A 15498-nucleotide genomic window follows, 5' to 3' on the forward strand; every position below is an offset into this window, starting at 1 on the left:
ACAACTAAACTGGGGTTTAGTCTAAATAAAGACAATTTGAACTGGTTTTGACAACGAGCATGTTTACTTACAGAGTGAACGGTGTATCAGTTAAGAACTAAAAGATGTCGCTTTAGTGTTTTGCACACATTTATGAAGGAGTTGCTAGCTCTTAAATCATCAGCGTCATCCGCCATCAAGTGCTCCTTGGCGGCTGCTTTCATCTGAAGACAATCACTTGAGGACAAAGCCATCTTGATTGTGATGTCGAATTCTTGAGATGTTTTCAACCCACAAAAGAAAACCGCGACAAAGGCGTACACTGCAAATTTATCATGTCTTAATCAGATCGTTTTCCTTACATCTAGTCAAATCATTTTCTCCATCTTGTGGTAACACTTTATAATAACTATCTGTTTTACTAGTTAATAGATCATTAGTAAACTGTTGATAAATGATTTATTGTTGATTTGTGAAGTATTTGTTAACAGTTTGTTAAGCATTTATAGGGTGTTCTTAACCTGAAACACGGTTTGTGTAGAAACGTTTCAAGTTTTTGTGTGTAATGTTTGGCATTTCTATCTTTTCAGGTTAAGAATTGCCGTTCACTTCAAAAGTGAAGGCATTTTGATAAGGCATTTTGCAGGCAGCTCTCATGTTGCACATTTATGAAAATCTGCAATAGAACCAACAAAAAATATTTGTACTTTATATTTAACCAATAAAACTTATGACCTTCAACATAAAATGTATATAGTTTTATTAAGATCCATCAACTAGCATGGGCATTTAGAATGGAGTCAACCATATTGGAACACCCTGTAAATGCTTAACAAACTGTGAACAAATACTTCACAAATCAACAATAAATCCTTTATCAACAGTTTACTAATGATCTATTAACTAGTAAAACGGATAGTTATTCTAAAGTGTTACCCATCTTGTTTTGAGGGTTAAAGACTTACTATTCCACTTTAAGTAAATATTACTATTTGTTCTCATGAAGACCATACATGTAAAAGTTGGTCATTTTTCACCTAAATCAAGAAAAAATTGCCATAGACTTCGTAATGATATTGACGGGTCAGATTCGACTTTCACTGCGCCACGGCTTCAAGTAGGGGGCCATCCCACAATCCGCTTCAGTTAATCACCGTGACACATGCAGCGATCCAACGCCGGATTTATGCTGAAAAAGTACAAAAGCTGTACCGCATACAAACAGGATTCAAGGTAAGTTTTTCTCACAAGAATTTTCAACGTAAAAAGCTCTTTGTTGTAAGGCTGCCGTCACATTGTCTAACAGACTAGCATCAGTCTTCAACATATTTACGTAAGATATATGCTAACTGCGCGTTTTTTTTTTTTTTTTTTTTGCTTTTAACCAAGAATCAGAACAATTTTACGCCCATATCTATAAAGAATTCAGGGATTTAAGCATTAATTCATAAGAATTTTCACCGGAAAAGCTCTGTCTACATAAGACGGCCGCCACATTGACTAGCAGACTAGCATCGTACTTGGACATATTAACGTAAAATAAATGCTAACTGCACGTTTTTTGGGTTTTTTTTTTTTTTTTTTTTTTTTTTTTTTTGCTTTTAACCAAGAATCAAAACTGTTTTACGTCCACATCTATACAGAATTCAGGTATTTTAAGCATTAATTCACAAGAATTTTCACCGGAAAAGCTCTGTTTACATATGGCGGCCGCAACATTGACTGACAGGCTAGCATTGTACTTCGACATATTTACGTAAAATAAATGCTAACTGCACTTTTTTTTTTTGCTTTTAACCATGAATCGGGACTGTTTTACGTCCATATCGATAAAAAATTCAGGGATTTAAGCATTAATTCACAAGAATTTTCACCGGAAAAGCTCTGTCTACATAAGACGGCCGCCACATTGACTGACAGACTAGCATCGTACTTGGACATATTAAGGTCAAATAAATGCTAACTGCACGTTTTGTTTTTTTGTTTTTTTTTTTGCTTTTAACCAAGAGTCAAAACTGTTTTACGTCCATATCTATAAAGGATTCAGGGATTTTAAGCATTAATTCACAAGAATTTTCAATGGAAAAGCTCTGTTTACATATAGTATGGCGGCCGCAATATTGACTGACAGACTAGCATTGTACTTTGACATATTTACGTAAAATAAATGCTAACTGCACATTTTTTTGCTTTTAACCAAGAATCGGGACTGTTTTACGTCCATATCGATAAAAAATTCAGGGATTTAAGCATTTATTCACAAGAAATTTCACCGTAAAAGCTCTGTTTATATAAGACGGCTGCCACATTGACTAACAGACTAGCACCATACTTCGACATATTTACGTAAAATAAATGCTAACTGCACGTTTTTATGTATAGAAATAGTTTTTTGCTTCTATACAAGAATTGAGACTGTTTTACGTCCATATCTATGAAGAATTCAGGGATTTAAGCAATTATTCACAAGAATTTTCACCGGAAAAGCTCTGTTTACATATGGCGGCCGCAACATTGACTGACAGACTAGCATCGTACTTTGACATATGTACGTAAAATAAATGCTAACTGCACGTTTTTTTGTTGTTGTTGTTTTTTTTTTTGCTTTTTACCAAGAATCGAGACTTGCGTCCATATCTATAAAGAATTGAGGGATTTAAGCATTTATTCACAAGAATTTTCAACGAGAAAAGCCCTTTGTCTGTGATTCCAATCGGTCAGCTTTGACGGAGATAGCCCCTTTATTAATCGGCCCTGTGTCCCATCATTATCATTATGAAGTCTATGCACGGATAAAACGAATCTGCGCGTCCTATTGGTCTGAACAGTTTTAACGTATCACATGGGAGTCCGATATACTCCCATTGTGATTATTCATTATGTTTTGTTTAGGGCTGTCAAAATTATCGCATTAACGCGCGGTAATTAATTTTTTAAATTAATCACGTTAAAATATTTGACGCAATTAACGCACATGTCCCGCTCAGAAAGTATTCTGCCTTTTGGTAAGTTTTACAGCAAGGCTTTTTGTGCTGTCCAACAGCGAACTCTTGTGGTCGCTTTGCGACATGGTTTATTGTTTTCTTGCCAGTTCATTATGGCTGCACGACATCTCGGGCTGATAATGTTGTGCTTATATGATCCTTGGACAAGATTTGTCCGTAAGTATGGTTGTTGTAAAGAATGTACATATTATGTTAGTAAGCGAAATGTTATATTTTTTGTATGAGACGCTTTTTGTTTATATTTAGTGAACCTGTATAGCGTGCTAAGCTAACGTTGTTGCTAATGCAATGCTTGTGTACTTTTTTTTTTGTAGTTTTACGACGGTCTAAAGAGGACAATGGTTTGAGGCCATTTTATTAATAAATCAGATGAAAAAGGAAGAAGTCTAATTATTAAGGCATCGTTCACTAGCTGTCTAGCTTTGGAAAAAGTAGACGCTTCGGAGTGAGGACAGCATAGACAGAGTTAAATGACAGTAGAGTGAAATGCCCACTACAGTCCTTATGTACCGTATGTTGAATGTGTATATATCCATCTTGTGTCTTATCTTTCCATTCCAACAATTTATTTTACAGAATATATATATATAATTTACAGAAAAATATGGCATATTTCATAGATGGTTTGAATTGCGATTAATTACGATTAATTAATTTTTAAGCTGTAATTAACTCGATTAAAAATTTTAATCGTTTGACAGCCTTAGATTTGTTGTTTTATGGGGTGACAGAAAGGAAAATACAGGAAGAGAGCGAGACAGAAGAGAACAACAACAAATGCATTCAATTCCTACACTAACTGTATGTAGTGGTGCTATCGTTAGCTAATTGTATTTCTGGTGGACACCATGGGGGGCCTGATGACTAAAGAGAGGTTGGGGGGGAATCAAAAAGAGATGTGATTAGGCAGGGTGGAGCGTACACAAAACAGCAATGTGAGGTGTAGAGCCCAGTAATCACTTGTAAGTGTGGATATATTGACATCCTATTCTATGCTGCCTGATCGCTAATCCCGGCATTGATGGTATCTCTACTTGAGTGTATCAAATTGCACCCAGTCATCCGTTAGTCCCATCAGTTGTGTGATTGTCTTGCAGTGTGCTGTGATGTGTGGGGGCCACGGCCCGTCCCTGCTCCCACAGCTCCGGCAAGGGAGCAGGGCCACCGCCCTCCCCCGGGACCCAGTGTGGTCCCCCGGACCATCCGCGCCCCCATTAACCTACTTCAGGGAGGGGATGATGGGACGATAAAAGGGAAAATAAAATACATTTACAAAATAACAGAATATTTACCATTAAGAGGCTCAAAAAAAGGATTTGGACCATTTATCAGTCAACAAACGATGAATTTGCTCATCGACGAGTTGGCGATTAGTTGATTCATCATGGTATCTGTGCCGCTACCTATCAAAACTGGTTTCCTGTAGACGGTTATTCATAATGGCCAACGCCCCGACTCCGTCCGAGAATCCGTTCTGCCGCGGCCCCTGGTGCGCGGTTTCGCTCAGTTGCTTCTGCAGCAGCGCCAACGACACCTTATTAGACACCATGAATTCATTAACGCATATCATCTCCCCCGACGGCCGCCGGCCCACGTACACCCCGTCCGTCTCGCTGCCGTATACGGTCTCCGGCGAGCCGTCGGCGTACCGTCGCGTTCCCGCAGGGCAGTGAGACGACAGCGGCCGGACCGTGTTGCGCTTCAGTCGCTTTCCCGGATTAGCCGGGCGACGCCTGCGGTCGCGCTTTCCGTCGGGGCGGCGGAGCCGGCGGCATCTGCTCGCGGGACAAGAGCAAATCTTTTCCAAAATCCAGTTGAGCGTTTGTTTGATGATGATGGAAATGACGTTAAAGAGCGAGTAGATGCAACACACCCCCATGAGGATGAAAAAGCAGTTCCCCAGGCGGTAGGCCTCTTGAGATTCATAGTTCTGCCTCTGGCTACTCACCAGGTCCCCGAATCCGATCGTGCTGAAGACCACAAAACAGAAGTAAAGGGAATCCACGTAGCTCCACTTCTCCATTGAGCAGTACAACGTGGAAGCGCTGCAGGCGATCACTATGGACGCTAGTCCTAAAATCAGCATCACGTTATACACTGAAGGCTTCCAGCCTTCCAGGCTGTCCTCTCCGGCGGACGACTCCTGCCTCGCCGACGCATCGCCGACTCCGCCGCGGCAAAGGCGACGTTCATGACACCAGCGCATGATGTAGGCCAGCATGGTGATGATCCTCTCCAAGAAAAGGTTGAAGAATAGAATGGTCGCAGCGCAGCCGATCAGGCCGTAAAAGATGAGGAAGATTTTTCCCGAAACGGTTGCCGGCGTGGTCATCCCGAACCCTAAAAACAAAATCAGTAAGCGAAAAGATTTAAATCGAAAAGACAACAACGAGTATGGCTTTACCGGGATATAAGTCTGAAAGGGACAAAAGGAACTTTTTAGTTTGGTCGATTTTAGCGACGCAGGTGGACAAAAGCGGTAGCGTTTTGCCTTAAGGAAGACTGCATTTCCCAGAGGACAAGCGCACAGTGTTGTAAAATCCTGATCTCCTGGTCGACTGCAGTTGGATTGAATGACATTTCTGTTTCCAGCAGATGTGTGCAGGATGAATCATGATGAGGTAATGAATCCATTTGTAGTTAACAACAAGGGTAGGACAAACTATTCCACAAACGGCCGCAGTGGGTTCGGGTTTCTGTTCCAACCCATCAAGAGGAAACCTTTTCACCAATCTGTTGTCTTGCAAGCGCAATCAGTCGATCGCAGTCAAGTGATTCTTGTTTCAGTAGAAGCCTCATTGGTTAAAGTGTCTGTGCTGGATCAGTTGGAACAAAGACCAGGATCCACTACGGCCCTAGAGGACCAGTTTGCCCACCCCTGCTAAACAATATCAAATGAATGGGGAAAGGGGGAAAGTGAGTATGCTGTAAAGCCCTCAGCACATTTGTAGTTTTTTGTGTGGCAAGGTTCCTGCCATCCTCCTCAAAGGTAATTAGTGCCAGTGAAAGTGATACAGACCGTCTCAGGCCATAACAGAGGTGTCATTCAACTCGTTGTCAGTCTATATATCATCACAAATGTCCATTCATCCATCCATTATCTACCGCTTAATCCGGGGTCGGGTCGCGGGGGCAGGGAAGCAAAGACTTCCCTCTTTCCAGCCACTTTAACCAGCTCCTCTGACTGGATCTCAAGGCGTTCCCAAGCCAGCCGAGAGACAAAAGTCTCTCCAGCATGTCCTGGGTCGTCCCCGAGGCCTCCCGCCGGTGGGACATGCACGGAACACCTCTCCAGGAAGGCGTCCACAAGGCATTCGAACCAGATGCCCGAGCCACCTTAACTGGCTCCTCTCAACACGGAGGGGTCGATTGTAACCTTGGTCAAGAGTCCTAAATTTTAGCCAATGCTTGTTTTTCCCACACTCCCTGAAGGCCCCACTTGACATGACAAGTCAATTTATGCCAAATAGCCAATCACCAGTCACATAGGCACTATATAAGCTGCCTTGACTCCTCCCTCTTAAGTCGTGTGGGAAAAAATCCAAGGAGCAACAGCTGCAGGTCAGTCTTGAACGCTTTTTGATGTATTCAACCAATTATATGTTTCAAAGTTGTTCAAAGACTGTTTTAGAAATTATAGAACCAAATGGTTCTATTTGTGTGGGGGACTTATGCTCTATTACATCCAAGTAAACTGGTGAGTCTGAATTTTGTCATCTATTGTTAGCGGATTAGCCACACTGCTAACTTGTGTGTTCATGTAATTTTCTGTGTCTATAGGTGCTTATTATTTTATCATTTTATTATGTTAGCATGCTAATTCTAACATGTTTCGTAATTGGGGTGGTTGGTCCATGCAGGCCAGGTGCCCTGCCCTGCCTTGGGACTACTCCAGCTAAAGGATGGCAAGTTAGGAATCAAGGCCAAGAGCTTGAAGACTGCCCTTTTCCTGTCCTTCAACACAATTGTCAAGTCACGGTCTGGTCGGAGGTCCTTCAGCCTGTCCATTTCTCTCCCCACTACTCAAGCCAAGCACTTCCAATACCTATTCAACTTTTAAAGAATCAAGCTGCGCTACTGGACACTCACCTTGCGCGTCCATAAAACCGAAGGCATCCATGCTTGGCCGTTCATTACCCATGAACATTGGGGTGCGGAAATTGAACTTGTTTTTTTTTTTTTTTTTTTACAGTTGATGGACATTGATTTGATTTCAAACTTGTCTGTCTTCATTCGTAGCCAAACCTGATCTTCCTGATGCACCCAGTATTGGTACAGCTCATTGGTGTGCTTAACATCAAAGCTCACACTTGTTACAGATAGGTTAGATGACTGACGGGAGAAGAGTCAAGGCAGCTTATGTAGTGACTGGTGAGGTGATTGGCTACTTGGCATAATGTGATGTGGTGCATTCAGGGACAAGCACTGCATGGCATGACCGAGATTCCCTCCCAGATGACCAAGCTTCTCACCCTATCTCTAATGGAGAGCGCTGCAGAGGAAACTCATTTTGTATCAGTGATCTTGTTGTTTCGGTCATGACCCACAGCTCGTGACCATGGGTAAAAGTAGGAACGTGGATCGACTAGTAAATCAAGAGCTTTGCCTTTTGGGTCAGCTCCTTTTTCACCAAAACGGACCAGCACAGAGTCTGCATCACTGCAGTTGCTGCATCGATGTCGTTTCTCATGAACAAGATTCCAAGATGCTTGAACTCCTTCACTTGGGACTCATCCCTGACCCGTAGAGGGCAAGCCACCCTTTTGACTGAGGACCATGCTCTGGGATTTTGAGGTGCTTATCTTCATCCCAACAGGAGATCACAGCTTGATGAAGCCAACAGCACCACATCATCTGCAAAAAGCAGAGATGCAATGCCGTGGCCACCAAACCGGACCCGCTCATAGCTTCGACAGCACCTCGAAATTCTGTCCATAAAAGTTATGAACAGAATCGGTAACAAAGGGCAACCTTGGCAGAGTCCAAACCTGACAAAATGGCAGATGAGACTCCGGCGTTGAAATCACGTAAGTCGAGTATGTTGTAACCCGGGTACTACCTGTATTTTGGCTGTCAGAGATAATTGGATCTGCCATCCCTCCCAGTATGAACTGATTGGACGTCTATTGTCAATTGCGGGTGAGTATACCTCAAAACTATCTTTTCCCTGACAACAAAATGCTTCTGTATTCAGCTAAACAGAATGTAAGAAATTTCTGAGGTGTGCCGTGATAGTTGAACTGGAAAATACAAAGCGTGAAAAAGTTTACCAATAGTTGAGACGACTGTAGCCACAAAGTAGAAGGCGCCGGAAAAGTCCCAACGTGGCCTCAATGCGTCCACTCGTATCCCTGCGCCGTTGGCGTCCTCGTAGTGTCGCAGTAGGGTGCGCAGGGCGCTCTCGTGGACGCCGTATCGTTGGGTAAAATTATCCAGCTGCTGCGTCCACAGGCGGCGGGCCCGGAGTTCAAAGGGGTGTTCCAGGACAGAGAAAATGGCGGCCCCGCACAGCAGGTAGAGGAGAATGAGTCCGGCAAGAAGGAAGAAACGAGCGTTGTCAACATTGAGGGGCGCCTTCCTCCGAGCCATGACTGACTGCAACAAGAACATGATTATTCAGATTGTAGATTTATGCTTATGCAGTGGTGGAATGTAACAAAGTTAAAGCACTTTGTTGCTGTATTTAAGTACATTTTAGTGTATCTGTACTTTACTTGATTACAAATATAAAGTGGTACTTCAAACTTCTTTTTACTCTACTCCACTACTTTTCAAATTGTCGACTGCATTACACCTTAATTTGGTTGTTCGTTTTTCTCCTGTTGTGAATTGATGTTTTGTTTTCATGCTCCCAGCGCGATCAATAAGCCTCGTCTAACTAGAGTGCCCTCCATAATTATTGGCACCCCTGGTTATGATGTGTTTTTTAGCTTCTAATTTTTTTTTTTTTTTTGTTCAAATAATATGGGACCTTAATGGAAAAAAAAGAGAAAAATCCAACCTTCAATACAAGTGCATTTATTCAGTGGGGAAAAATCCCACATAAAGAAAAAATGATATGACATCAAATAATGTGTGTTACATTATTAGCATCCCTGGTGTTAATACTAGGGTTCTTCCGATCATGTTTTTTTTCATTCTGCCCAAATGCATGATGGGAAGTGCAACCATGACTATGCATAGTGGTATGATATATCTAATTGATATATCTTCTGTGCGTTGGGAAATAACATAGGGTGTTAAGAAAAAGATCAACTACTACCTTTCTTCCCCACATTGCTGCCCACGATATTTAACCAATTAAAAAAAGGCTTCAAAGGCTGCCAAAATTCTCTCTACTCATTTAACGTTGCTTTTTAGCTCTATGTATACATAAAACGCTGCCATTATAGAGTGAACGCGACAATGTGTGAGTGGGTAGTGCAGCGCATGTGTTAATTGCATTAAATGTTTTAATGTTATTACCGCCGTTAACGCGACAAATTTGATAACCCTACTTTAAGCCAAAATTAAAGACTCTGGATGAGTGTAAGACAATTTGTCTGTAACGTTAAATACAATTAGAAAACGATTTAATCACAAAATTAGGGCTGTCAAAATTATCGCGTTAACGCGCGGTAATTCATTTTTTAAATTAATCACGTTGAAATTTTTGACGCAATTAACGCACATGTCCTACTCAGACAATATTCTGCCTTTTGGTAAGTTTTACAGCAAGGCTTTTTGTGCTGTCTAACAGCGAACTCTTGTGGTCGCTTTGCGACATGGTTTATTGTTTTCTTGCCAGTTCAATATGGCTGCACGACGTCTCGGGCTGACGCCTACGTTGTAATGTTGTGCTTATATGATCCTTGGACAAGATTTGTCCGTAAGTATGGTTGTTGTAAAGAATGTACATATTATGTTAGTAAGTGAAATGTTATATTTTTTGTATGAGACGCTTTTTGTTTATGTTTAGTGAACCTGTACAGCGTGCTAAGCTAACGTTGTTGCTAATGCAATGTTTGTGTACTTTTTTTTTGTAGTTTTACGACGGTCTAAAGAGGACAATGGTTTGAGGCCATTTTATTAATAAATCAGATGAAAAAGGAAGAAGTCTGATTATTAAGGCGTCGTTCACTAGCTGTCTAGCTTTGGAAAGAGTAGACACTTCGGAGCATAGACAGATTTAAATGACAGTAGAGTGAAATGCCCACTACAGTCCTTATGTACCGTATGTTGAATGTACAGTATATATCCATCTTGTGTCTTATCTTTCCATTCCAACAATTTATTTTACAGAATATATATATAATTTACAGAAAAATATGGCATATTTTATAGATGGTTTGAATTGCGATTAATTGCGATTAATTACGATTAATTAATTTTTAAGCTGTAATTAACTCGATTAAAAATTTTAATCGTTTGACAGCCCTATAAAAAACTATACATTTATTTTAAAAAAACATGTCCGATATATTTTTGCCGATTCCGATACTTTGAAAATAACGTGATCGGACCCGATCGATCGGGACATCTTTAGTTAATACTTTGTACAGCCCCCCTTTTGCCAACAAAACAAGGTCTGAGGACTGAGATGGCCATGGGAGGAGCTTGATTTTGTGTCCGGTGAACCATTTCTGTGTAGATTTGGCCATATGTTTAGGGTCATTGTCTTGCTGAAAGACCCAGTGACGACCCATCTTCAGCTTTCGGGCAGAGGGCAACAGATTTTGATTTAAAATGTCCCGGTATTTCAAAGCATTCATGATGCCATGCATCCTAACAAAGTTCCCAAGGCCTTTGAAAGCGAAACAGCCCCACAGCATCATTGACCCACCCCCATACTTCACAGTGGGTATGAGATGTTTTTCAGCATGCGCATCTTTCGTGGCATGCCAGACCCAATTTGAATGCTTGGTTCAAAAAAGCTCAATCTTGGTCTCATCTGACCAAAGCACACGGTCCCAGTTGAAGCCTTGGATCGACATGTTTTGGGGCTGTCGTTCGGCAACACAGACTTTCAACTCCCTCCGCAGATTTTCTATGGGGTTGAGACCTGGAGACTGGCTAGGCCACGCCAGGACCTTGAAATGCTTCTTATGAAGCCACTCCTTTGGTGCCCTGGCTGTGTGTTTGGGATCATTGTCATGCTGAAAGAGCCAGCCACGTCTCATCTTCAACGCCCTTGCTGATGGATTTTCACTCAAAATCTCTCGATACATGGCCCCATTCATTCTTTCCTTTACACAGATCAGTCGTCCTGTTCCCTTTGCAGAAAAACAGCCCCAAAGCATGATGTTTCCACCCCCATGCTTCACAGTGGGTATGGTGTTCTTCGGATGCAATTCAGTATTCTTTCTCCTCCAAACACGAGAACCTTTGTTTCCACCAAAAAGTTCTATTTTGGTTTCATCTGACCATAACACATTCTCCCAGTCCTCTTCTGGATCATCCAAATGCTCTCTAGCGAACCGCAGACGGGCCTGGACATGTACTTTCTTCAGCGGGGGGACACGCCTGGCAGTGCAGGATTTGAGTCCCTGGCGGCGCATTGTGTTACTGACAGTAGCCTTTGTTACTGTGGTCCCAGCTCTCTGTAGGTCATTCACTAGGTCCCCCCTTGTGTTTCTGGGATTTTTGCTCACCGTTCTTATCATTTTGACGCCACGGGGTGAGATCTTGCATGGAGCCCCAGATCGAGGGAGATTATCAGTGGTCTTGTATGTCTTCCATTTTCTAATAATTGCTCCCACAGTTGATTTCTTTACACCAAGCGTTTTACCTATTGCAGATTCAGTCTTCCCAGCCTGGTGCAGGTCTACAATTTTGTCTCTGGTGTCCTTCGACAGCTCTTTGGTCTTGGCCATAGTGGAGTTTAAAGTGTGACTGACTGAGGTTGTGGACAGGTGTCTTTTATACAAATAATGAGTTCAAGCAGGTGCCATTAATACAGGTAAAGAGTGGAGCCTCGTTATACCTCGTTAGAAGAAGTTAGACCTCTTTGACAGCCAGAAATCTTGCTTGTTTGTAGGTGACCAAATACTTATTTTACACTCTAATTTGGAAATAAATTATTTAAAAATCAAACAATGTTATTTTCTGTTTTTTTTTTCTTCCACATTCTGACTCTCATGGTTGAAGTTTACACATGTTGACAATTACAGGCCTCTCTAATCTTTTCAAGTAGGAGAACTTGCACATCTAGTGGTTGACTAAATACTTATTTGCCCTACTGTACATCTAAAAGTTTGTCATTTTTCACCTAAACCAAGAAAATATACCGTTTTGAACAATATATATTGTTGAACATTTCTGGCAAGCTTTTTTTTTTTTTTTTTTTTAAGATTAAATATACAAATTTTTGCTTAAAGTAAGCACGTTAAACTCATTTTTAGCTACATATTTTTCTTATTTGAAGAAATCTAAATGAATAAAATTGACTTGAGGCACTGGCAGATCATTTCACTTATTTCTAGTAGAGTTACACTGAAAACAAAGGAATGTAACTTGTTTTAAGGAGGTGTGTTTTTGCAGTGTTGGTCAAATGCAGAAAATCAAATACACTATGTTCTCTCTCCATGCATAATTAGCTAATACTCTAAATCATTTTGTATGCATTCATGAATAAACAATGCAACATGAAATTAATGTAAATGTGTCCAAGGACAGATTTTACAGAGAGGACAAAAAAATAGATATACAAATGAGATTTTAGTGGATTCTGATAATAAAATGACTTCTACCTGATCAGGTTGCGCGCAGTTTCCTTCTCTCCGAGCGCGGCTGCTGTTCATCTGTTGAATGATGACCAGCAAGAGGAAGCCCCTTCAGTTTTTTTTTTTTTTTTTGGTGCAAGCACAGCTACTTAATGACACTTCATACGTCATGCACTAACATTTTTCTTCCCGCCCACAGCATCCTCTTGAAGCCCACCCTGGTTAACCGTGTCCCCCGTTTCAATAGACATTCAGAATTAAGGGTCTCCTCCGCAACGTGGTTGATATTATTGACGCATGAACATCTTGCGCTCCTCTAAAAGATTTTTGATTGAATTTAGCTGGTGATTGTTTTTTTTTCAAGTTCTCAAATAGTTTTATTTGAAATCTAAAAATCTACTGTGAAAATCATAATATTTGGATTCATGAAACAAGACTTTGAGTCTGTATATCAGGGGTGTCCAAACTTTTTGCAAAGGGGGCCAAATTTGGCGCGGTAAAAATGTGGGGGGCCGACCTTGGCTGACGTCCGTTACGTGGAACAATATATTTAAGCAAAATTTAGCAAGCCATTCAGTGTGTCACATTTGCTTTATTTTTTTTTTTAATGAATAATTTCAACAATCTCGCAACTAGCCTTTGCGGCGTTCTCTTTTGACTCTCGGGCTCTTGCGAAATACTACTGCTGTGAAATTAAACTAGCTTCAAGTTGCTTCAATTTCTCGCTGCGTATCTTCCCTGTAATCTTGTCGTACATGTCAGCGTGTCTTGTTTGGTAATATCGCCTCACATTGAAATCTTTAAAAACAGCGACTGTCTCGTTGCAAATGAGGCAAGACACAGTTGTTGCATATTTTAGTGAAGAAATAGTCCAATTTCCACCTATCCTTGAAGTGTCGGCCGTCACAGTCAACTTTTTTGTTGTTGATTGTCGCCATTTTAGAAAATTGGAAGTAGAGGGTCACACAGAGTAATGTTGCTTAGCCCTTAAATACCTGCAACATGAAGCAATTATCAGAGAATCCCAAAATGTGAAAAATAAGGTCCTAATGAATCCTTTTTTTCAAATTTGTGAAAAGAAAAGTCAAAATGAATATGTGTAATAAGGGCTCTAATATCTATAGCCCATGCTAAATCATTTTTTTTTCTCATGGAACCTGCACATGCATGTGTTGACTTACATCCATCATTTTTTTTTCCAAAAACAAATGTCAAAATTCTAAATTAGTCTGAAAATCATGAAATTTTAGGTGTATCAAGTGTGATGCATTTGGCAATAAAGGGTTAAAGTGCTGCTGCCTTTTAGTGGGTAAATGAGGAGCAGCATTTCGTGTGTAAGCTACTTCATATGCTAGTTGCAGTATTGCTGACCAATTTATTAAGTCTGTGTGCGGGCCAGATGTTATTGATTTTATGACAGAGGCTGGGGGCCGGATGAAATTTGACCACGGGCCGCATTTGGCCCCTGGGCCGGACTTTGGTCATGTCTGCTGTATATGCTACAGCTTGGGTTTACTGCTGTTTGTGGAGCTTCTGAAGGCTTTTTGTTGTCGCTGCAGACTATGTGGGAGGTGTTTGTTGTCAGGCCACTGCTTTAATCTTCCGTGGAGGTGCAGCTAAGGGTAAGGCTTCTTTCGGATGACCATCTGATGCCTGAGTGGCTGCTGGAAGCAGGTGCGGATACTGTATGTATGCCTGTCAAACAGAATATTGAGACCTGTGGAATTTTATTTCAGTTGTGTTCATTACGTTTTTCTTCAAGGTCAAAGGCAGTGTAGTTTAATGCAATATTTTTTTTTACACTACTATTTACCATCCTAATTTCCGGACTATAAACCACTACTTTTTTCCCCTCATTTTGAATCTTGCGGCTTATAGTCCAGTGTGTGTTGATTTATTTGGGTTAATAGGTAACACTTTATTTGACAGCGACGTAATAAGACTGCCATAAGACTGTCATAATTATGACATGACACTATCATGGGCATTAATGAATGCTTATGATGGTTGTCATTTAGTGTCATCCGGCAAATTATGATCCTAAATCCGTTTATGTCCAGCTGGGATCCTTTCCATCCATTAAAAAGTGAAATAATTTGTCAGAAGACACAAAATTTCATCTGTCATAACCATTCATTAATGCTCATTGCGGTGTCATGTCATAGTTATGATAGTCTTAAGACAGTCTTATGGCGCCACTGTCAAATATAGTGTTAACAAATACCATAAATAGCAATTAATGAAACAACTACAACAGTAACTGACAAAATAATTAGCAGAGAACTTGAATTTTGATTGTAATTTACATCTGTAGTGGTGCAATACATGCTAGGAGGCATGTTGGATGACAGCAGTGTTGACAGCAGGTGGCAGCAGAGGTTCATTGACTCCCTCAAGGGACCAGTGAAGGCCGTGAATAAAGCTTCTTGAAGCAATGTAGCTTTGTCGCCAAGTGGTTCAAAGCTTCCTGGGGTTCATTTGGTCTTATAACAGTCTTACGATGCTGCTGTCAAATAAAGTGTTACCGGTTAATATATTTGGTGTAAATATCCCATGATACAGTGAGGACAGCTGCAGTTTATAGTCCAGTGCGGCTTACAAATGTCGTTTTCATGTCAAATTTGGTGGGTGGCAGCTTATAGTCAGGTTGGCCTTACAGTCCAAAAATTACGGTATCATCAAATGCCCAACAAATTGCCTTGATTGACCAACTGTGCTTTTAATTTACAAAAAATAATATTACACGAAGTGCATTTTGCACCCTATCAATGCTAACGCATCTTTGTCTTATTGTATAGATTTAATATATAATA

General features: G+C 40.9%; 1 protein-coding gene across 1 annotated transcript; it reads right to left on the reverse strand.

The window, feature by feature from the left end:
* Positions 1–4383: 4383 nt before the first annotated feature.
* Positions 4384–8573, reverse strand: kcnk12l (potassium channel, subfamily K, member 12 like). The gene is made up of 2 exons (XM_057820279.1): positions 8255–8573; positions 4384–5324 (listed from the first exon to the last, which is right to left on the reverse strand). Exons 1-2 carry the CDS (start codon positions 8571–8573, stop codon positions 4384–4386), a joined length of 1260 nt encoding a protein of 419 aa, XP_057676262.1.
* Between the last annotated feature and the right edge of the window lie 6925 nt (positions 8574–15498).

Source organism: Corythoichthys intestinalis, chromosome 18 (assembly GCF_030265065.1).
Source record: "Corythoichthys intestinalis isolate RoL2023-P3 chromosome 18, ASM3026506v1, whole genome shotgun sequence".
Lineage (NCBI taxonomy): Eukaryota > Metazoa > Chordata > Actinopteri > Syngnathiformes > Syngnathidae > Corythoichthys > Corythoichthys intestinalis.

Coding starts and splice junctions, on each gene's coding strand:
- kcnk12l (XM_057820279.1), bottom strand. CDS start 8,573: ATGGCTCGGAGGAAGGCGCCCCTCAATGTTGACAACGCTCGTTTCTTC. Junction 5,325..8,254: donor TACAGTCGTCTCAACTATTG/GTAAACTTTTTC, acceptor TTTTGTTTTTAG/GGTTCGGGATGACCACGCCG.